The sequence below is a fragment of the Leptodactylus fuscus genome, chromosome 3, assembly GCF_031893055.1.
Source record: "Leptodactylus fuscus isolate aLepFus1 chromosome 3, aLepFus1.hap2, whole genome shotgun sequence".
Taxonomy (NCBI): Eukaryota; Metazoa; Chordata; class Amphibia; order Anura; family Leptodactylidae; genus Leptodactylus; species Leptodactylus fuscus.
In genome coordinates, this window is record NC_134267.1 from 213,420,429 (window position 1) to 213,445,273 (window position 24,845).

Here is a 24,845-nt window from a genome sequence, read left to right on the forward strand (position 1 = left end):
GTTTAGTATTTATTCACAGGCTGTTTACCAGAGCTGGATGGATCCTACTGAGCTATTCCAGAGTGTTTGCGATCACGAGTTACAATCTGAATTATTAAAATTTTGCAGAAGGTTAAGCAAAAAGGAAATACATTTACGGCGTGTAAAATGGTAATGGATGTTGAAGGAATGCTGTGCAAAACTGCGTCTATCCACTGTAACTTCCAACATATAGAGGCGCTTGGGTCATTGACCACCCCCATTGACCACTAATAGGCCATCAGTATGAAAAACAATGGAGGAGGGGGTTAGAAAAACCTATTTAAGACCCCATGTTGCGGAAACACAGCTTTTTTTGTTGCAGATTTTGCTGCGGTTTCTTGAGCCAAAGCTAAGAATGGCTACAAAAGGAATGGGAAAATATCTATAAAGTTCTTATACTTCTCCCTTCTGCTCAATCCACTCCTGGCTTTCGCTTAAAAAAAAACCACAGCAAAATCTGCAAAAAAAAAGCTGTGTTTCCTCAACATGGGGAAACGCCTCACGCTTTTTTTGTTGTGATTTTTTGAGCCAAGTCAAGATTGGCTATGAAAGAAATGGGGATATAAAGGAAGTTCTTATACTTCTACCTTTTGCTCAATTCACTACTGGTTTTGGCTCAAAAAAATGCTGCAAAATCTGCAACAAAAAAGCTCCTTTTCCGCAATATGGGGCTTTAGCCTAAAGATGGTCTTTCACCACCAACTCCAGCTTTTTGCAACCTTCAATAGGTGCCGCTCCAGTGATTTCGGCACAATTGCAATTTTTCTTTAGCCCCTGCCATTCCCAAATAATCACTTCAGTAAAACAGATTTGGATATTAGCTCTTCTGTACCCTATGAAACAAAAAACCCTACTGTTTGGGAGCTATGGGTCGCCATAAACAGACCTTGACCACTGAGGTGCAATGTAGTTGAGTTGATGGGCAGGAATAAGTCACCCTTGTATAGGTTCGAGGGCACATTGCATATAAATCAGTGGTAACCTGACAAATAATACATGTCTGTGCACAGGAGGCCTATAGCCCTATAGAACTATGTGAATTATGCATTTTCATGAATTCTGAATGTGCCCATCCATCTCATACTCTGTCATTTCTCATTGACTTGTCCTTGCCATCCATGACGTTCTCCATCAATAGTTGACGTTGACAGAAATACAGTGGAATCGCCCATTCTGGACTATGTATTACCCATTGTTTTGGAATAAGCTCCGTCAGGATTTTGGTTTCCTTTGGGTAGTAGTTGACTATAACGTGACCAATATGGTAGAACTGTCTAAGCAATTATTTATAGTAGATGTTTTTTCCCCCCTCTATGATATCTGACTAACTTAAGTTGTGTGTGGTTGTACCTTTTGTAGGGGTATCGCTCAAAAGTACATTTGGAAGACCAATTGGTTAACTGAGATTTTTTAAAATTTTTGCTTATGATCTGCTTGATAAAGGGAAGAGTTGTGACTTTTATGTGGGATTAGTTAATAAGTTTTCATAGCAAACTTTTCACTTTAGGGATGAATCATGACTTTCCAAAATTTTTAATCATACATGTGGACACAGATGAAAAAACCTTGGTCAAGTGAGATGTCCTGACATAGCTGCTTGCCGTTTGGTGCCTGGCTTTTGAGGGCAATTTTCTAATTGGGCTCGAGGACCTTTTGTTCTACTTTATATAGAAGACTCTTGCTCCAGCCAGTTGTCTTACAGCCGGACACAGGGCAGTGGGGAAGAAGAGGGGGCATGGCTAATCTCCTGGGGCAAAGAGAAAGTATTTTGTGACATATTTCTGAGGTTTAGTTGTACAGTGAGAAAATTAGGAAAAGGTGGTTAATGGAAGAATTAATGAGAATATTCAATTTTTATTTTTTATTTTCGTGCATTTTCTGTGTTCCTTTAAATAGAGTTGTTCAACCGAATCAAAGAGTGTTTTCCTCTGTTGCTGAAATATGGTTACAAAGTACCTCTTTCGAGCAACAGGGCTATTGCTGCTTTCCTCTTTGGAGCAATGGCAATGCCCTAGTTCAGTGATGGCGAACCTTTTAGAGTCCGAATGCCCAAACTGCAACCCAAAACCCAGTATTTTATCACAAAGTGCCAACACGGCAATTTAACCTTAATAATGTGCGGATCCACAATTGCACTCTATTACAGACCTGCAAAATATGGTCATATGAATGGGGCTTTATAGAGCTTTCTGCTCCACTGTGACCCCCACACAGTCTAATTTGCTTCATAGTGGCCCCCACACAGTACAAACAGCTCCATAGTGACCCCCACACAGTATATTCTACTACACAGTGGTCCTCACACAGTAAAATTTGCTCCATGGTGGCCTCCACACAGTATAATATGTTCCACAGATGGGTGCCCAAAGAGAGGGCTCTGAACACCACCTCTGGCACCCGTGCCTTAGGTTCGCCATCACGACCCTAGTTGCTCCAAAGTACTCATTTGCACATTAAGAAAAACAGCAATATCTCAAAAACACAGGACCCAATTCACAAGTCAAATACCATGTATGATTTGGGTGTCCCTAATCTATCTGCAGGGCTGGGTTGATACGACGGGTTCTGCTGACAGATTCCCTTTATGGTGGCTACAACTGACTTTAGTGTTGAAGGATTCTCAACCAAAATGAAAGAAGCCAACATTGCGTCATCTGTCACCCATTCATTCCCAACGTTGACTAACTGAGGAGAAGACTTTACGTCAGTGTAGAGCTTCCCGCCATCATTGCGCACTGTTCAACCCCATTTATTCTAGATTATGGTGATTGATTGATTGTATTGATAGTGATTATAGAATATGTGATTGCCAAAGTCTAGATCCTTGCAACCTACCCTTAAGTTTCTCACCGGAACTCCCATGTGTGTGAAGTGTGGTCCTCTTGTACGATGCACACCCTTCTGTATATGTGTCCATGTCTACATATACTAACTCCAAATACTAACAGTCTTTTATATTTTCCTTTTCTCGTTTTCTTTCAAGTACTCTTGCTTTGATTACGTCTGTGCAGTGGTAGATTCCATTAGATTTTGTTTTTCTAGTCTCTGTGGCCAGCAGACAGTATGTATGTTTCTCATACACGTGCTTGCTTGCTTGCTTGCCGTTGCTTCACTGCTTTCTACACGTTATTTTTTTATGGTTTTTCTTTTACATTATCATTTTATTCATTTAGATATTTCTGTTTTGCTTTCTTTTACGTTACTGTGGTCACCGTGCATTTATCACAGGTTACTGTGGATACCCTGATGCGAGACAAGATGCCTAAAAAGGGTGGAAGATGGTGGTTCTCTTGGCGCGGAAGGAACAATAATATAAAAGTGGTAAGCCCCTGTCCGCTAGGTTACTGTTTTTACCCAGTATTGCGTACAAATGATGGTTTATGCATTTCAGAGCTATGCAATGATAAGTGGGGGGTTGACCACTAGGTCCCATGGTGAAAAACGTAGTATGGGTGACTATATTTGGGAGAGTCCTAAAATGGGCTCATCATTCAGTTGAGCTGTATTATACACAGTCCAGTCACATTAATGTGACCACTTGTCAAAATCCAGAATAACCACCTTTGGCAGAGCGGACCGCTGCGAGACGTGCAGGAAGAGAGGGGATGTTGTGATGATGTCACTGGGATGTTGAGCCATGCCGACTCCAGTGCTGTGGCCAGCTGCGCTAGGTTACGCGGTTGAGCATCCATGGTGCGAACAACCCGATCGAGGTGGTCCCACAGATTCTCGATTGGGTTCAAGTCTGGGGAATTTGTTGGCCAAGGGAGTACGGTAAACTCATCCTGGTGCTCCTCCAACCACGCACGTACACTGCGAGCTTTATGATACGTCGCATTGTCCTGCTGGTAGATGCTATCCTCCTGATGAAAAACAGTTTGCATGTAGGGATGAACATGGTCCGCAAGGATAGATGCATACTGGTGTTGATCCATCATGCCTTCCACAATGATGAGTGCACCCAGATGGCTGATGACACGTGCCTTCTGCGATTGGTTATTTAACATTGACGTCAAAAGTAGACGGTGGTCACATTAATATGACTGGACTGTGTACATGGTGAATGGTGGAGGTCCCTGGAGAGAGATCTGAAGCCTTGGAAGCTTGGTTCAAAGAACGTGAGGGACACGTAGCTCATAAGAACTCCTCATGGTCATATATTGCATCATTATGTACAAAAAATATTCAGAAATGATTTACTGATTTATTTTCCATGAAATGTCTTTCTCAGCCAGGAAGATTGGTTTGTACGTCTCACGTCCTTTCTCTGTAAAGTGAATTGTAGTCTGGACCCAACTCCCCAAATTTTTCCTCTTTATTTCCGTTGTTAATATTTTACACACTCTGTGATGTAAAGACCTGTAAAGTCTGGGACATCTGGATTTCTCATAATGCCCTATAACTTGCCGCTTCCTACTACTGTATAATAACAGACTTGACATCTGATTTTCATTAGGAGTCAAAGACAGAACAAGGCTTAAGTGGAAATGGATCGTACCCTGGTGAACAAACTGCCGGCAATGGCATCGAGCAAAGGTAAGTCGTCAGAATTGCCTACCGGACTAGAAAAAAAGTCAAGATCGACAAGAATTTTTGTCTTGATGGGCAATTTATTTATCATTAGAGTAAAATGTTCGAGGTTCGATATTCGTTTCGAGTAGCCCCTCAATATTCGACTACTTGAATCGAATATCGAACCCCATTATAGTCTATGGGGGGAAAATGCTCGTTTCAGGGGTAGGTAACATTCGATCAAATTATACTTACCAAGTCCACGAGTGAGGGTCGGGCTGGATCCTCCAAGAAGTCTTCTCCGTGCAGCATCCCCGCGGCATCTTCCGACTCTGAATTTACTCTGCCAGGCATCGGGCCTGGACAGAGCCGACTGCGCATGCCAGCACTACAAGCGGACATGCGCAGTCGGCTCTGCCTGGCAGAGTGAATCCAGAGCCGGAAGACGCCATGGGGAAGCTGCACGGAGAAGACTTCTAAAGGTAAGGAGAGGTACCAGCGTTGATTGGCTGACTGTATAGCATTCGGCCCATCAACGCTGGTTCTGCATCGAACTTTTCCATTCGAATAGCGAGTGGTACTCAATCGAGTACAAGTATTTCGAATACCGTAGTATTCGATCGAACACCTACTCGATTGAGTACTATTCGCTCATCTCTATTTATCACCAGTTAGTTTTTAGGTAAAAATTTCTGGGATAATCTATTGTAATATACTGATTATCTAAGATACTGGTTTTCACTCAGGAGGTCCATTTTCCCTAATGGGCACCATGTAATGTGACACCGGGCTGCTGAACATTTGCTGCCATTTAATTATAGGGGTCTCAGCGGCAATAAACCCTGATGGGTGCTACTAGTTGGTGGTGGGCCCTTGTAGGCTTCCACACTGTCCTACCAGTGCTGTCTATATAGAGACACACCCCTTTGACAAGGGACATGGTAACACCCAGCTGTCAAATTATATATACATTTTTATTAGCAGTAAGAGGAACTGCACAATGAGCTATAAGAAAAGATGCAGAATCGTAACTAACTGTGTTTTTTATAATTTTCTGTCATGGGAGTCAAAATTTAGTTTTCCTGATACAGAGCTCCAAATCCTCTGCACGGACATAGTTGTATGATAAAATTCTGCGGTCTGTATCTTCCACTATGGGGAATTTAGAAGATTACCTCCAGAACGCAATAATAACTCTGCATACAGTAACCTTTTAAATTCTTAGTATAGAGTTGTAACATGTAACTGGCTATATAAAGCATTATAAAGATATTTTAAGAGGACCTGTCACTGGGTCTGAAAAGCCAATCACATCCATCATCTAATAGGCACTGTCAACCTAAGCATTTTTTTGTTTTTATCCAAATCCATTCAGCTATTCTAAAGATATAAGCCCTTTTAGTGTTGATACAAATTAGGGAACACTAGCCAAGTGGGCGCTAACACACTGGTTTCTCTGCCAGTGGGGTCATGCAGTGTTACCGCATAATAAACATTAATTTGCATCTCTAAAAGGGCTTATATCTTTGGAATAGCTGAACAGATTTGGATAAACAAAACTCCAAAATGCTCAGTGTGACAGCGCCGATCAGAAGATGGATGTTGTTAGGCTATTGAGACCTCTGTAAATACGTTAATGCAGAATGTTGACCCTAAATATAACATAGTGTTAAAAGGTGGAGGTCACTTTAAGACTAAGGAGTTAATTTCAGTGCAATAAACTGATTTTTTTTTTTTCCCCCCTGCTTTGCTATCGCTGCCTCTTAAGCCTGGCAGGATCCTTTGCCTGTAAAGCTATGTAATCTGATTACCATACAGACGGGGCTATTTTTACTCCATATGATTCATAGCATATCACATCCGAGTGCTAGGTATTATAGGAAACCATATTCTCAATGGAAGGAGTCTGGTATGAATGAAGGATCAAGTACGGCCAGCTCATTGACAGTTTAACATACAGGTTTTCGGTATCTTCCCCGGAGACGTCGCTTTCGATAGACAATCAATTAATGCACTCAACGAGTCAGAGCAAATGTATTTTTTGAGCCCACAGCCAAATGCATTTTCCGGTTCATCACGTCATCTTCCTGTGTTTGTTCCAGAATAAAGGATGAGTCTTCGTCCAGCGACGAGGACCCCAGAGTAGCCAAGCAGAATACCGGCTCCCTGCCGTCAAACCAGAGCCACCTTTCATCCTCCGGCGTTACGTATAAGAAGACGCTACGGCTGACCTCTGACCAGCTTGTGAGTGCCAGATCCGTGTCTACTCTCAATTACATGCTAATGTTCTGCTGGGAATAGATGGCTGTATAAGGTATTATTACTGACTGGGTACCATAAACGGCCATTACGTCTCTGGGCATTGTCACGGATCAAGTCTCCCATGATATGTGTAACTTTGGGCTGATTAAGGCGTGTAATCTGCTCCGTATATTTATAGCTTGGTTAGATGACCCCATAATGGGATTATCCGACGCGGTGGTGTGTTATATTTATCGAAATATGCAGCGAGCCTGCAAACTAAGAAGTCTGGTAGGAAGCTAAAAGGGGTTCCTAAAATAAGGAACATAAGGGGTCGTCTGGGATTTTTAAAGACAACTGGTCGTATGTAGTAAAAGTAAAAAAATTGACCCATAATCACCTGTTTAATCGACTCACCGATGGTCCCTTTCCAATATAATATGTCCATTGGTCCTGTGATTGTTCATCTCTCATGCTTATGTCGCCAACACATCCCTTGTGACAAATGATGATTTTATTGCCACTTAACAGATGTGATCACCTGACCAATGTTTTTTGAATGATTACTGGCACCAGTAGATGGGCCACTTACCAGGAACAAAACATACCTGGGAACATTTGTTTGGCCACTTATTGGCCTGTGAGAAAGGGGCTTAAAGGGTTTTGTCGAGGGTGAGTCAAACATGGTTGTCTTCTGTTTAATACAGCACCACACGCGTCCTCTGGTTGCATCTGGTATTGTAGCTCAGCTTCATTGATGTGAATGGAGCCAAACTGCACTACCACGCTGGTGGACAGCTATGGTATTTTAAAAAAGGAAGCAGCCATGTTTCTACTCCAGGACAACCCCTTTGAAGGGCTTTTCCAGACTCTACCATGTTTTTTTGTTATACTGTTGACCTATCCACAGTATATATGATCATGGGGGTCCAAACAAAGACCTTGCAGTGGTCCTGCCCAAAGTTACTGATGGCCTATCCTGTGTATAGGACATCCACTTTTGGGGCCTGGAAAAACCATTTATGAGAACAAATGATTGGCCATGTCTAAATCCAACATGGCCGGCCCTTCTCTTGGTGTAAAGGTGGGAGGACTACATACATTAGATAGATGGCTGTTCCTGCAAATTTGGTGGGTTTTCCAGACATCTAATGGGCATGGTTTTCCTTATCTGAAGAATCTGGTAACTGAGCTCAGACTCCATGTGCTTTCATGTCCACTAGAGATGAGCAAACACTGTTCGGATCAGCCGATCCGAACAGCACGCTCCCATAGAAATGAATGGAAGCACCTGGCACGCAGACTTTGCCGGCGGCTGGCCGCTTAACCCCCCGCGTGCCGGCCGCTTCCATTCATTTCTATGGGAGCGTGCTGTTCGGAACGGCTGTTCCGAACAGTGTTTGCTCATCTCTAATGTCCACCCATCTGTAGATACATAGGAGTGGACATGAAGGTAATCGGCAGCCATTCAAGGGCAGCCTGCATTCTGCAACCGAACATCTGCTTTCCCTTTCTTGAGAAAATGGAGCACAAGAAACGAGCTGATTTTTACTGAATATTTCTGAGATTACAAACTTACACTGGGTATAAAATAAAAATTGGTGAATATGCTTTGGAACAGTTTGCTATACCTGCCCACTGAATAACAGATATATTCTAAGCAGCAAGACAGGAGCAGAGAAATGGAGCCATTATTCCAGACGCAGCGGGCACTTGTTAGAGGCTCACACTTTGTGACTAGCGTGCGGAGTCTGAATATAATTGGTCTGATGTCAGATGGGAGTGCATTAGGGATGTCCATTAGATATATCAGCGTACAATACAGGAAGTAAATTGGTGTGTCTGGTGAAAGGGGCTGCAGCCAGTAATGAGTCACAATCGAATAAAATGTATCCTCGGAGTAAGGAGATTTACAAGAAATGTTTGATGTGAGAGGCAAAAAAAAATTAATGGGATTGAGAGAATGGAAGATGTATGAAGGCTTAGACTCCATGCACATAACAGACACCTAGTAAGTCTCCATATTAGTCTACACATTTCTTGTATGGATGATATTCATGGGTGTTGTCTAATGAATACCGCTTTTGGCCACCCAAACATTTTAATGGTGCAATTAACCAATGGCCTTTCCTCCAACATAAACTGGAGTTACCGACTGGTCTCTAGGCGTCTTGTCCAGATGAAGCTACTTGCAGTGTGGAATATAACATAATATGTTATCTCTCCTCATCACCAGTGTCAGACTGGTACAAAAGTATCAGAAGATCCTCTGGTGGGCTCAAGCTCTAATGGTCCAGCAGAACACACCTACATTTGATGAGTAAAGAGGTCTATTTCTTGGGGAATGTTGACCGGTGGACCCCCAAAGAATTATTTTATCTGGTGGGCCAATGGTACTTTAGTCAGACATTGCTCATCACCATACCATCATAGGAAGTTGAGATGTCCTAGTTGAAGTTTTCTGGGTTCTCAAGTCAAAAGCTATTGTTCCGGTTTGCAACGAATGTTGTAGCTAGGTGTGAGGATGGGAGAAGAGGACTAGAAGTGAGCGGTGCACAGAGTTCCTGTCTCCCTCATGTTTACATGTTGGGGCCAGAACTGGATGTATCAAACTATTGACTACCAGATTGGAGTCGGGAAGGAATGTTTTCCCCTGAAATGGGGCAATTGGCATGAGCCTCATGGTTTTTTGTTGCCTTGCCCTGGATTAACACTGTAGGGGATTGTAGGGTTATAGGTTGGACTTGATGGACTGATGTCTTCATCCATCCTCATCAACTATGTAACTAAACTCTCTCACCCATTAAAAACCTTGTCTATGGAAGGCAATCCCCCCTGCCAACATGTGTTGGTAAATAATATGGAAGACACATATGTGGTCCCCCACTTAGGGATCCCCCATCTATGAATTAGAACAGAGATCTGCTCTGGAAGATGGAATGGCTGCCATGAAATATTTCTCCTACAGCAAAGAAAATTAATTTTGGTTTTCATGGTACAAATAACGGAAACTGACTGTAGTTTGGACTCGCGTTTTTAGAGCTCTGAAAAAAATTGAGCAAAGAGAGGAATTGTATTACTCTCATGATAAGTCTCGCCTGTTGATTCAGTGGTCCCCATGGGTATTTGTTGATTTTTTTTTTTATTTTTTTTTTTGCGGCGCTAATGTGCCCTACACCCAACAGGCTGCAACCAAGGGGTCACATCTGAACCAGTGATTGGTTGCAGTGATCATATGGGTGGACCGCACATGAACGCTGTAAGACAATCAACAGAGATTGGTGGTGACCACTGGTGCCACTGGGGTCGGGGAAAGTTTTATCCAGTTAGTAATGGTTCTTTCATTGGGTTATGGCATTTCCTCCCATTGGTCAATTTTTTTCTGATCCTGGAACACCCCATAAAAGCTGCTTATACAAAATTTGTTCAGGATTACATACCTATGTAGAACCCAACATTTTTCGCTACTTGCAGCCCTTCTTCAGAGTAGGCTGAGGTCTGGTTCAGTTTGTATATTACGTATATAATAGCTATAAGTATGGTATTTGTGGGATATTGATAATGTGATATATTTTTTTTTTATTTGTCTACTCAAATCGCCCAAGAAAATCCATTTTATGTTGTATAAAATAACATAATAGATAGTATAAATGATATGTATCCATGCCGTTAGAGACGATTGGGTTCAGCTTACAGCCTTTGTTCTGTGTTGATGGGCCGGATGGTGGTGGAATGTTCTGTTCTTCGCCGACGCTCACGGTAATTATTTTCTGTTTCAGAAAAGTCTGAAGCTGAAAAATGGCCCAAATGATGTTGTGTTCAGTGTTACCACTCAATACCAGGGAACGTGTCGCTGTGAGGGCACCATTTACTTGTGGAACTGGGATGATAAAATCATCATTTCTGATATTGATGGAACAATTACCAGGTGAGTTCTTTGTGAAGTGCGGAGTTACTTGCGGGGACACGGTGCGAGCAGAATGTGCGGCTTCCATTACTGTCCTTTAATTGCCTTTTCAGAAAATGTGTTTGCCAGCTTCTATTCATTTCGAGAATTGATGGAAACTTTATTTTTCTACAATTCTTTGGTTGGCGGCGCCTAAACACAAATATATATATATATTAATGGTCTTGACAAAAACTTTGAAGAAACTTGATCAGTAGAAGGTCTCCATGGCGTACTGGACCTGAGGTCATCAAGAAAAAAATGTGTCTACAGGATTGTACATTCTGTCATACTATGAAATATACTACCGTAAGTGTAGACCGCAATAATGCCAGATTATTTACAAAATTTGTACCTATTGATGTCCACCCAGCCCTGGATCTAGTATTGCTTTGATCCTATATGTAACAGTCACACATGACAAATTTTTCTAATGGCCCAACCCTAAGGATAGTTCACCAATATTGGTGAAGGCAACTCGCATGGAAACCCATAAGCACCTTAGATATCATGGTATTAAATGACCTAGTGAGGTATATAGTTATTGAATGGATGGACCTAAACATTCTCGCTTCAAGTCCTACAAACGTGGGACTGATTTACCAAGACTAGGGTTTTCCATACCAGTCTTGGAGATCCCTGCCCCATTGGAGTTGACACCTACTTTATGATGAGGCGCACAACTCTTCATAAATCCTTTGGGGTTAATGTGTCTAATCAGAAATCAGCACTAGCTCATCGGTAACATAGATTTCTGAAATAATTTATGCTAAATTGACGTTAATAATGAGAAATCTGATAATAGTCACGTCCTTTGAGAGAAAAGTCATGATCTATGCAAAAAAAAACAAGTTTCTGCCAAGAATTACAACTTTGTTCATGGCTTATACACCAGTTTTCCACCATTATAATATTTTGTTTCCTAAATGAATTTGTAATGTATGCTTTTCCTGTTTCAGATCGGATACATTAGGTCATATTTTACCAACGCTAGGCAAAGACTGGACTCACCAGGGTATCGCAAAGCTGTATCACAAAGTCAGCCAGTGAGTATCTCGAATGGATTCCCCAGTGGGTTGTCCTGACTTTCTGTAGTTTGCCAGATCTTGAGTTCACATATAATCTGTATTTATATACATAATTGTATTTCTGCCACGTGTATGATGTCCTAATAGGATGCATTGGTGTATGGTATTTGCCACACGTCTTGATCTTGCCCATTATAACACCCCAGTGGATGCTTCTCTTATCTAATACCTTGACCAAACCTTTGAGCCATTAGTAGTCCTCACCAAACCTTTGAGCCATAAGTAGTCCTCACTAAACCTTTGAGCCATAAGTAGTCCTCTCCAAACCTTTGAGCCATTAGTAATCCTCACCAAACCTTTGAGCCATTAGTAGTCCTCACCAAACCTTTGAGCCATAAGTAGTCCTCACCAAACCTTTGAGCCATTAGTAGTCCTCACCAAACCTTCGAGCCATTAGTAGTCCTCACCAAACCTTTGAGCCATTAGTAATCCTCACCAAACCTTTGAGCCATTAGTAGTCCTCACCAAACCTTTGAGCCATAAGTAGTCCTCACCAAACCTTTGAGCCATAGTAATCCTCTCCAAACCTTTGAGCCATTAGTAATCCTCACCAAACCTTTGAGCCATTAGTAGTCTTCACCAAACCTTTGAGCCATAAGTAGTTCTCACCAAACCTTTGAGCAATTAGTAGTCCTCACCAAACCTTTGAGCCATAGTAATCCTCACCAAACCTTTGAGCCATTAGTAGTCCTCACCAAACCTTTGAGCCATTAGTAATCCTCACCAAACCTTTGAGCCATTAGTAGTCCTCACCAAACCTTTGAGCCATAAGTAGTCCTCACCAAACCTTTGAGCCATAAGTGATCCTCACCAAACCTTTGAGCCATTAGTAGTCCTCACCAAACCTTTGAGCCATTAGTAATCCTCACCAAACCTTTGAGCCATTAGTAGTCCTCACCAAACCTTTGAGCCATAAGTAGTCCTCACCAAACCTTTGAGCCATAGTAATCCTCTCCAAACCTTTGAGCCATTAGTAATCCTCACCAAACCTTTGAGCCATTAGTAGTCCTCACCAAACCTTTGAGCCATAAGTAGTCCTCACCAAACCTTTGAGCCATTAGTAGTCCTCACCAAACCTTTGAGCCATTAGTAGTCCTCACCAAACCTTTGAGCCATTAGTAGTCCTCACCAAACCTTTGAGCCATTAGTAATCCTCACCAAACCTTTGAGCCATTAGTAGTCCTCACCAAACCTTTGAGCCATAAGTAGTCCTCACCAAACCTTTGAGCCATAAGTAGTCCTCACCAAACCTTTGAGCCATTAGTAGTCCTCACCAAACCTTTGAGCCATTAGTAGTCCTCACCAAACCTTTGAGCCATTAGTAGTCCTCACCAAACCTTTGAGCCATTAGTAATCCTCACCAAACCTTTGAGCCATTAGTAGTCCTCACCAAACCTTTGAGCCATAAGTAGTTTTCACCAAACCTTTGAGCCATAAGTAGTCTTCACCAAACCTTTGAGCCATAAGTAGTCTTCACCAAACCCTTGAACCATAAGTAGCCCTCTGTTTTTGACATGCCTTACGATGTTCTAGATATCAGATTCACTGCTGTTTCTTGTTCATTTTAACTTGTTTCCATGTTTGTCTTCTCATGAAACAGGAACGGTTATAAATTCCTCTACTGCTCGGCACGAGCTATTGGGATGGCAGACATGACCCGAGGATACCTGCACTGGGTCAATGAGCGTGGCACAGTGTTACCTCAAGGACCAGTCCTCTTGAGCCCTAGTAGTTTGTTCTCCGCGTTGCACAGGTAATGGCAGCAGATGTGAACTTTATTTGGACAAACATAAAAATTGCTTTTCTAGAGTCTTATTTTCCATATTGACCTGATTTTTGTTTCAATGTCTAAGTGAAGGCTTTATAAATATAAGAACTTGTGCAAGGAATATCCTAGATCTGTAATCTGAATCCATGACATATTACCATTTGCAGTATATGGAACCTTACTGTAACTCTAGTATAGCTATGATTTTATTCTTAAAGGGGGTAGTCCATCCGTTTGATATTGATGTCCATGGAAAAAAAAGTTGGACACCTGCCACCACCACCAATTAGCTGTAACGCACCAGTAGTGGACCTATAGTGTAAGGAAACATCTTTATACATTATATAGTGGTCGTGTTGTCTACTGCAGTTCAGCTCCCATTTGTTTAATTGGGTGCGGGGCTGCTGTTCCCCATAATGGCCACTACACAATGGATGGAGCTGTGTAGTTTTGGAACTAGTGGCTGATGCAAGTCCCTTATTAATAGTGGTGCCAGGGGTTGGACCCCTTTAAACTCCATTGTAAACCCTACCTTCGCCTATAGGTGTTGCTTCTATGGGTTCATATCCGCTAAATACCAACTCCCCCTGTACAAGGGTACCATATAGCAGCACAGAGCGTTACTGAATATATTCCTTGTGCATGAGGAATAACTACACCAAAATCCATGGAGGTCAGTAGAATATGGGGCCAAATTTAAAGGTTGCCGTTTGTTAGCATTTTGGATTCACTCTCTCTTTATCCACCACATACTGTACGAATTCATAATTTTTTTCCCTCAATTTATTTTATTGCAGGGAAGTAATAGAAAAGAAACCAGAGAAATTCAAGATTGAGTGCTTGACCGATATTAAAAATCTGTTTCACCCAAACACTGAGCCCTTCTATGCTGCATTTGGGAATCGGCCTACAGTAAGTATACCGCGCTTCACATGAACGTATTGCTTTGTGACCCGAACGGTCGTACCGTGAGTGAATAACATTGTTATATAGAAGTGTACATAATTATAGGGGCAACACGTTGCACTGCAGCACTAGAGTCCAGGGTTCGAATCTTGCCAGGAACAACATCTGCAAGGAGTTTGTATGTTCTCCCTGTGTTTGCGTGGATTTCCTCCCATACTCCAAAGACATACTGATACGAAAAAAAAATGTACATTGTGATCCCTATATTGAAGGCCCTGCTCTCAAGAGCTTACAATCTATAAGGTCCTTCTGTAGGAAACTGCACTTGCTGCGGGATCCTTCTTTATTATCCTCACATGTTTTATTAGGGCCGTGGAAAGGGGTCGCGTTCACAAAACCCCTTTTCTTAGGTCTTTCGTTTTAAAGCATTAATCCCTCATTTTCGTAGTGAGCAGGATAAAGTGTCTTGGAGTTTTGTAATTCTTCCTACCCCGACCATCTTTGATGACTTGCACAGCTCCGCACAGCAGGGTCGTTCCCTGTAAGAAAATGAAGCCGTATTTCTCATGTGAAGTCACGAGCCCACGTGCATGTTAATATTTTATATATCCACCTCGTATAAAACGCTGTGACATCCATGCTGCTTATCGCTCCCCGTGGTAACAAGATCTGGGTTTTGGCAGGATTAGATCTCGCTGAATGGGACAGAGATTAAAACACTTGTATTAATCCAATAAGACGCGTCTGTGAATTTATGACAGTGTCCAAATAAAATCCAAGCACTTGCGCACACTTAGAGAATATTTATTGAGTAATACATGGAACCTTTTTATTGGACTTTTCCTCATTCTGTGTTTTTATCTGCTTACACAGAGGACTTCTCTTTATGACATGATAAATCAATTGAAATGCTCTGAACTTGCTGGAGTTGATGCCATTATTGCCCCGTAAAACCGCCAGCACGGTAAACTAATATGCGTTTTTATGATTTACACAGGATGTTTATTCATATAAGCAAGTGGGAGTTTCTTTAAATAGAATATTTACGGTCAATCCCAAAGGAGAACTCATTCAGGAACATGCGAAGACCAACATCTCCTCGTGAGTATCTGTGCCCTTATAACATGGCAGAATAGAAGGTTGTGATGCATTGTAAGATATGGTGTTCAGATCAGATCTGTATATGAAGCCCTAGGCTACTCTTACTGACATATACAGGTGTCAGAAAAAGTAGGCGGAGCTTAAGGGCCATACTGAGCCTGACTCTCTGATCATTTTTGGGGGGCGGAAACCCGGCAGACCCCATTATAGTCTATGGGGTCCGCAGTTTTGTGTGGGTAACCACTTTTTTAAGCAGATTGGATTTCCTTTTTTGGGATCCCCAAGTGGAAAACCCGAACACAGGTTTGAATTTATGAACCTAGCACAAGCACACAACAAAGGGAATGCTGAACATGCTAATAAGTGTTTGTCTGTGTGTGTGTATGTATATGCATATATATATATATATATATATATATATATATATATTAGTTTGTATACTTGAATTTGTCATGTGTCTTTATCTATTTATGTATTTATTTTTCTTCCAATATGGACCAAATAGAAGGATGCATCAATACAAAACACTTCCTATGATATATCCCATTTAAATTTGGCACCGTTTATCTTATTTATTTTCAGGTCATTGACCGCAGTTGTGAGGTTTTATTTGAAAGCTCATGACCCCTCCCTGTGAGTAGTTCAGCCAGCAAATGAAACCTCACAGCAGCAGGTGACCTTGGATATGGGAATTATTTATTACCTGTGATTTCATTGCAGTGGAGAGTGGAGAAGAGAGGGCTATACAGAGAGTGAGAGCAGGTAGATGAATAATGGGAAATGTAGTTTAGTTGTCCATAGATTCACTGTATGTAAATAACAGTAGTACTGTGTTTTCCCGAAAGTAGGACATCCCTCGAAAGTGAGGCATGCGGGGGGTTTCTGTTCAATTGCCTAATATAAGGCACCCACTGGAAATAAGGCATGCCAAAAAATCATTGCCGTCGGCTGAACACTGCGATGTGCTCCGTGTGCACAGGTATACCAGCTGCTGCCTCTGCTGTTGTATCCACTGTCCCTGCTGCTGTAGGATGAGCTGGGAGATGCCGCTGTGCATATGCTGCAGGCAGTCAGCTCTCCCAGCTCATTCCAGAGGCAGAAGCTTTCCTGTGCACGCGGAGCACAGTGCACAGCATCCAGCCGGCTGCAATGCCAGTGAAGTGAAGCTCTAAGCCCCGCCCACCACTTCCGCTGCCGGGATGAACAGCAGCACCAGCGCTGCTATGAAGATGGGAAAGGTAAGTAGGATACCTTCCCCCCCCCTCCTCTACACTACCTAGTCATGCCGGCGTTTCGCTAAGGAAGTGCTGGCATGACTGCCGGTTGTCATAAGACGTCCCCCAAAAATAAGACATGTCCTATATTTAGGACAACAATTTAATATAAGACACTGTCTTATTTTTGGGGAAACACGGTATAAGCAGCAGGAAGTAAAATAAAGCCAAGCAAAGGGTGCACAAGGGAACAATGAGGATTTATAGTGATGAAAATAATGATGCCTTATCCTTGAGGATAGGTTATAAATATCTGGTCCAGGGACCCTACAGGTTAGCTGCTTGAAGCTGTAGAAGCACTCAGGTGAGCGCCACCTCTGCTTTACAGGCCAGCAACATCACATTCATTTGTCAGGTAGTCTGTACTGCTCTTATTCAAGTGAAAGTGACTGAGCTACAATATCAGGCATAACCGCTATACATGATATGGCGCTGGGTTTGGTATTCAATGAAGAGGTCTTAAAGCTTACCTAAACACTGTGGTCTCTTGTGACAGCAGATTGGTGAAGGTCTCGGGAGACCGAAGGATGGTTCACCAGTATTACATTCCTGGGTGCCAGCTTAAATGACTTGTACTCTATTTTATACTCCTTTTTGACAAAAACAGGATTATTAAATAAGTCCCAAAACCTATTACACAAAATAAGCATACAGTACCTATACAGTCATAAAACCCAGACCAAAATATATTCTTAAAGGGGCTCTATCAGCAAAACCTAAAAAAGAATGATCTACTTACGCATTGTGCATGCTGGGCGGGCATTCAGGGTGTGTCTTCTTCTTCATCCACGCCTCCTCTTCCTCCGATGTCCTCCGGTCCCGTCCTCCTCCGGCGCTCATGAACTGATATTGATTTAAAAAAAATGGCCTGGGCGCATGCGCAGTAGCCATAGTAGAAGCCGCATGCTACTGCGCATGCGCCCAGGCCATTTTTTTTAAATCAATGTCAGTTCATGAGTGCCGGAGGAGGACGGGACCCGAGGACATCGGAGGAAGAGGAGGCGTGGATGAAGAATGCCTTGAATGCCTGCCCAGCGTGCACAATGCGTAAGTACAGCACATTCTTTTTTAGGGTATTATTTTAAATGGGGGGGGGGGGTGTAGTTTAATATAACATTTACGGTGCCTGAATAGCCTTTTTAAAGGCTATTCACGCATATGTGGGGCGCTATCAGCATGATTTTGCTGATAGAGCCCCTTTGAAGGGGCTGTATATAATTCAACTTTCTTCCAGAAGCAGCGCCACTCTTGTCTGTTGGATGTGTCTGGTATCGCAGCTCAGCCCTTTTTCAAGTGAGCCAAACTATAACTTTGGACGCAACCCATGGACTCGAGGGGAGATGTTCCAAATAGCTAATTTGCATATTGATAAAAACAGTGCTATCTCAGCAACTGAGGCACCGATTCACAAGGGGAACAAACTGCTTGATTCGGAGTACCCTAACCTTTCTATGTGCAGAGCTGGATTCTGGTGACAGACTCCCTTTAAGAATATTTCCATGTCCTTCATCGTTTTCGATCAGAAGGTTATGTCTGTAGGTTTTCCATGAGTATTATCTTGTATGACTGTTTTCAGGCATGTTATTCTGTGTTTCGGGTATACAGCGCTGTAGGAGATACTTGACCTTGGCGTATATATAGATGTCATCTTTCTGACTCTAATGATACATCTCTTGTCTTTTCAGATACGTTCGGCTCTGTGAGGTGGTGGATCACGTCTTCCCGCTGTTAAAGAGAAGCCATTCCTCAGATTTTCCTTGCTCAGACACTTACAGTAATTTCACATATTGGAGAGAACCTTTACTCCCATTTGAAAACCAAGACATACACCCTCCAGCTTCTTAGGGCGAAAAATCTTTGCTACATCTGCTACATTTCAACGTCCTGAACTTTTATCGGCTGCACAAGTCGGGTGGGAAAATAATTATTTTGACTTGATATATTCCAGCTGGGATTGCTTCTGCTGTTTTCCGGGAGGTTTCTATAGAATTGCGTTCTTCAGAGAAATGTATTGATTGACATGAGTAATATACGCTTTCTCCGTACATGGCTGGAGGGCTGAGAGCCGTACTGTAATACAAGACTGCACCCCCCCCTCCTCCTAAGACATGAGGCTTCCATGGCATCAGTTCCCAAATGAGGAAAGAATCTAGGCTATGAAATCCTGCAATGTGAAGAAAGATGCAATTAAAATAATCCGGCCATTGTTTTTTCACCGCTCCCTGTATTTCGGTGGTGGAAGGACGAGCTTATTTATAATGTACGGCCACGATCAGATTGACGTCCTTGGGTGTAAAGCTCATTCTCATTGAATTCTATCAGGTTGCAGTGATGGACTCTATTTTTCAATGGTTTAGTTAACTGTTACTTATGCATAGGGTTGATTTTTTTTTTTTTTTAGTTTTTTTTTTTTTTCTCTCAATACTGTATTATGGGTTTTGGCCGTACAACCAGTCCAAGCGGCGGTGAGGCCCTATGGCAACTTCAGATTCAAGTCAAAATATTAGTCTCAATTTCTTTCTAGGGGCCGTCCTGTTTAGTTTCCAGAACTATTACCAATTATTTGCTCTTAAAGGGCCCATCTTCAGCCGGTTCTGTTACATGAACAGGTCAGTAAGCGCCTAAATAATGGCGCAGTTTAGGACGCTACACATTTTTTGCAAAATCTACCCATAGTCTAAAATGAAAGGGGTTTGCCAGCCACTCGCATGCATCACCTATCGTTAAAATAGGTGATAACTTGAAGACTGTCCATAGACATTAGATTGGCTCTTCCATTCACAATACGCATGCCCACTCGTCTAAGTGTGTATGTGTTCCCGGAAAGGGAGCAGCCATTCTCTTTAAGAATGAGAAGATGGCGTAACACATCATTACATGGTATGATGGCAAACAGGGTACATAACTCGCTGATGTAACTGAAGCTGGAAGATGGCGCCGTTCCTTTCAATGAATCACACCGAATGGATTTTACTTACGCTGGCAGCGATTGCCTTACTGCACAGTGAATTACACACGATGGCCTCCGGATGGCGCCCTCCTGTGACTGACATTTACCTCACTGGCCCATTGGCCAGCTCTTCTCAGAACCATATCAAACCAAACGTTCAATTCTCGCTATAGGATTTCATCGCCCATCTAAGTTTTCCATGAACATCCTCCATGTTGCCATATGGCGCCCTTCATCGACTCACTACCTAGACCTATACAATATGCAGGATTCCATATGTCCATTGTGGAATGTTATGTGGACTATTTTATTCTTTCTATGAAAGAAAACCATGGGCCGCTTACATAGTAATGCTGGTTTCTGTTAAAAAAAAAAAAAAAAAAAAAATCGGTTTTTATTCACCTATATACTCATATCTATTTTTTTATTGTGTACTTGCGGAGAGGATGTATTGGGGTACAGCAGTGTTGTGTTTGCATTGAGTAATTCGGGGAGGATCACTGAGTTTACCGGGATGATATATATTATTACTGGATGTTTTGAAGCACTTATGTTTAATATGTATTCTGTATTCTAGCACAAAGTGAAAAAAAAAACAACTTCTGCGTCTTCTGGATAAATTTTGAGATTGTCGTGTACGTAAGCGCTCGGTGGCTTTTTATACACAGTAGGCCTCATGGCAGGCCTTGTTAGCCATAGCAACCAATCACAGCGCAGCTTTCATGTTACCAGAGCTGTTTAAGACATAAAAGCTGAGCTCTGATTGGTTGCTGTGGGTAACAAGACCATGTGGTCAAATGGCTTTGATAATTGAGGCCTAGTTTATTTTATTGTTACTATAATAGGAAGAAAAATCTGATTACAATGCAGAATATGACTTGTGGTATAACTTATAATGTAGACGTAGCCTTGGGTGTGCCCGGCATGCAAATCCATAAAACCTACAGGTGTTTAGCACACAATTGTGCCCATGGATAAAACTCTCCACTGACATTAATAGAAGACATTAGTCTGGATGATGGTTTGAGGAAATAATCCAATGTAAGACTGTTCCATCAAGATGCCATTAGACCTTATATTATACAACTATTGTATGTGGTTATCTGGATGTAGCAGAGCTGAACATGTCGTTTAAAGGGGGTTTCCATTATTATTAACCCTTATGACCAATGGATGCATGACCGCTGGGACATCAAGAGAACGGGGGTCCCTGATTTCTGTGACACTGATGATGATGAGATGCCAATTCCATAGAAGTCAATGCGTCACACTGCTCCTTTCTCCTTTCTTGTAATCCATGAGGTCTCTGTGGTCAGACCTTCAGCAGTCAGTCTGCCAGAGATGTAAATCCAAGCTCCTAGGCCCCAATGCAAAATTTATAATGGAGCCCCCACATACCATGTGCTACCTTACAATACTGGTGTCATCGTATGTTGCAGAGAAGACTAGACCAGGCTTCAGCGCCTGGTCGTGATTTCTGATTTACTTTTCCTCCCTGCATCAGACATTCATCCCCTATCTTATTAGTGTTCGTAGTGGAAAAACACATTTAACACTTTGGGAGAGATATATTTGTCTTCTACGCCACTTTTCAGGGATAAACCTATTCGGCTTTGTAAACGACACTTGCAACAAGGAATGTCTCAACTGGCGTTTTTATGTCCAAGAAGGCAATGTGGTGAGAGTTTGTTTGGGGCTGGGCTATTTGTCCTGACAAATTTCATATCATCATATATGGCAGAAATCTCCCCTTCTCAGTATATGTATGCAATTAAGGGCTCATTCACACACTATATGGAGGTATAATGAGTCCTTGTAGTTCTGTACTATAGAGCCATAGACACTTTGTGTGTTGCTGTGTAGTTACTCCATAAAGTGCAATTTTACAAAGGTATTCTTCCCTAGAATATTTGGCCCTGTTCATGTGGGGAGTGAATGGGTGGATTTTGGCACCGAGAGTGACTTGGTGAGCCGCGTCACTCTCGGGTCCGACAGTTGCGGCTTCCCCCTCCGGAGTAGGCTCAAATGAATGGGCCTAATTCGTAGGGTGCTGCCGCAAGGCGGACGCCGGGGCTGAATCAGCCGCGCAGTCTTCCTCAAGAAAGGGCATGTCGATTCTTTTTTCCGTGAGCGGCAACATGCCACTCACAGAAAAAAGTAGCCTGGCGGTCTACATAGACCTCCATTGTGAGGGGGCGGATTATGACATGGATTCAGCGCCATAATCCGCCCCCTCTTTCCCCAAGTGAACTAGCCCTTAGTGGACATCTGCTAAAATTTGACATGTTTTTGACAAATTTATGTGAAATTGGTACAGTAGGGTCCATTATTCTCCCATAAATACTAATAGTCCTGAATTTGGAAACTCAGTCTTTTGAACGGTTAGAGTTTATTGAAATTTGCTCCCTAAATGTCCATAACGGAGCTATTACTAAAAGATTCCAGGGCACAGATTAAATGGATTGGATTTGGACGCCAGGTTTCATTCCATTACAACTGGAGAACAAAACCGACCATAGCCCTGTATGAAACCGCATACTTTTACCCTGGGATGGTATAAATCAAGGGTCAGCAACCTTCGGCTCTCCAGCTGCTGTGAAACTACAACTCCCAGCACGCTCCATTCACTTCCATGGGAGTTCCAAGAACAGCAGAGCAAGTATGCATGCTGGGAGTTGTAGTTTTGCAACAGCTGGAGAGCCAAAGGTTGCCTACCCCTGGTATAAATGATGCCTAGTGACACGTTCAGCTCTGCTACATCTCTCTATATATTTACAGATTCAAATATTCTTAATATAGATATTATTTTTCATGGAGCCAAGTATTTTTGTATGCCAAGCTTGCACTGGGTTTCAGAATTTTTGTATCTTAATACATATATGATCTGATGTTTAGTTTCTTACACATTACTCATATACTTACTCTGTGTAGCTTTTCGATGGCTCTGAGCTGCTGTAGACTTAGACTGTGTTATCCGTCATCTTCTGAATTATTTAGGTTGTGTTACTTTAAAACCAGCCGTACACCTTGTGATACTGACAATACTGCTAGAAGGCGTAGGGAAAAATAAAATTACATAAGTGACACTAAAGGTATCGTGGATTTCAGTGTATTTGCTAAATAGGTTTATGGCAGAAACCACACATTGCAATTTTACTGCTGTATTTGAAGTAAAGCAGCTACATGTGTAAGCAGTGGAAGTAAGAGACTAGGGTGCATTCACACGGAGTAACGTGCCGCATGACCTGGCACGTATACACCGTGTGAGATTTTGAGTGCCGTATACGCTCCCATTGATTTCAATGGGAGTTAGTCTCGTATACGCCGCGTTATTTTGCGGCCGCAAAATAACGCGGCGTATACGATCCAGGCTCCCATTGAAATCAATGGGAGCGTATACGGCACTCAAAATCTCACACGGCGTATACGTGCCAGGTCACGCGACACGTTACTCCGTGTGAATGCTCCCAAGGCTGTATTCACACAAATGGTAAAAATAAGTATAAAAAAAATAGGACCCATGAAAACAAGTGCCCTACGGACACAGTTGTCTTCCTGCTACTATTAACCTGATCATAGTTAGCAAAATTTAAGTAGCGTAAATGGTGCTATTAACCGATTGAGGCCTCACATTGCAAAGCAGATTTTTTTTTTTTTGCTAATTTTACTGAGATTTTTTGAGCCAAAGCAGAGTGTCTACGAAAGGAATGGGAAATATCTGAGGCTCTTAGGGCCTGTTCCCACGATGTAACATGGCGCTCACTCTGACACGTAAACTCGTGTCAGAGTCAGCATTTCAAAACAGAATCCCATTGACTTCAATGGGTTCCGTCTTACGCGCGCTATACATTGAAATCAATGGGAGGCTTTTTAACCGGAACCCATTGAAGTCAATGAGATTCTGTTTTGAAGCACTGACTCTGACACGAGTTTATTTGTCAGAATGAGCGCCGCGTTACATCGTGTGCATGGGCCCTTATACTTCTACCTTCTTCTTAATCTGTTCCTGACTTTGGCTCAAAAAACGCTTAAGACCAGGTCTTACACCCTTTACATGTAACCAAAATAGGCTAGGCAGCCTGTTCAGTGGCAAAATAAGCCACAGTGGTTCCAATGCAGTGAAAATAACGGAAACGAATAGTTTTCATCAATAGAATAAAATATCCTTCCTTGTGTATACAATTCCTATACAGGTTACGTGATCAAGAAAAGGGAACGGATGAAAGGGACTAAGACAATACTACATCAGGATTTATTTGTAGTCTTACCATGCAGACACATATATCTACATAGGAGCTGCATACGTAAATCAGATGGATATTTTTAATAATGACTATATATAAAGTTGCTTTTTTTATTCTTATTTGAGATTATTTGAAGCAATACTAAATGGTTATAAAAGTATACATACCCTTTAATGATATCAAATATGACTAGTCCCCGGATTTTCAGTAAAGTGGAATCTAAAATTTCATGAAATATTTTTCTGTTTCGGTGACCCGAATATCTTCATAGATGCGTCATAGGATTTCATGCACATGGGCTTTAGTGAGTCACTTGTGTGATTAGTGACTTATCTCGGGTAGATGTCATTGACTTCATAATGTCACTTTCTGACACCCAACTGCGTTTAGGATAATCGGTGGAGATCACGTTGGTGTGTAGGAATAATAATATTCTGTAATAAATGGAAATTGGTTGCAGAATTCTGTCTTGCGTCGTCTTTCATCGTATTAGTGCAGGTAATAGATGTTTTCGATTAGGCAAACGTGGCTGTGTTGTTTCTCTACAAACTGCTCCGTTCTTGTCGTTGTGCTGTCCAGCAAGAACATTCACATCATAAAAAGTGTGTGGCCTAAAGATTTTCATGTCCGTGTCACAAAGAGGTTTAGTGCACGCTCAAAATTGGCATGGTTTTGTGAATATTCATGAGCCCTTTGGTTCATTTTAGAACCAGAATTGTTACTATATTCTGGGTTCTGATGAGACCCCATAGTATAAGTCAGGGGTAGGCAACCTTCGGCTCTCCAGCTGTGGT

At 42.1% G+C, this 24,845-nt stretch overlaps 1 protein-coding gene across 3 annotated transcripts in view; it reads left to right on the forward strand.

The window, feature by feature from the left end:
- The window catches only part of LPIN1 (lipin 1), a 122,547-nt gene extending 98,034 nt beyond the window's left edge, over nt 1–24,513 (forward strand). For all 3 annotated transcript variants that reach the window (XM_075269150.1, XM_075269152.1, XM_075269151.1), the window contains exons 12-20: nt 3,250–3,342; nt 4,478–4,557; nt 6,636–6,777; nt 10,554–10,702; nt 11,680–11,766; nt 13,409–13,561; nt 14,374–14,488; nt 15,480–15,583; nt 18,543–24,513. In XM_075269150.1, the coding sequence (XP_075125251.1) occupies nt 3,250–3,342; nt 4,478–4,557; nt 6,636–6,777; nt 10,554–10,702; nt 11,680–11,766; nt 13,409–13,561; nt 14,374–14,488; nt 15,480–15,583; nt 18,543–18,702 (1,083 nt within the window). In that variant the 3' untranslated portion in view covers nt 18,703–24,513. The remainder of the gene's footprint in view (nt 1–3,249; nt 3,343–4,477; nt 4,558–6,635; nt 6,778–10,553; nt 10,703–11,679; nt 11,767–13,408; nt 13,562–14,373; nt 14,489–15,479; nt 15,584–18,542) is intronic.
- Nucleotides 24,514–24,845: the final 332 nt, after the last annotated feature.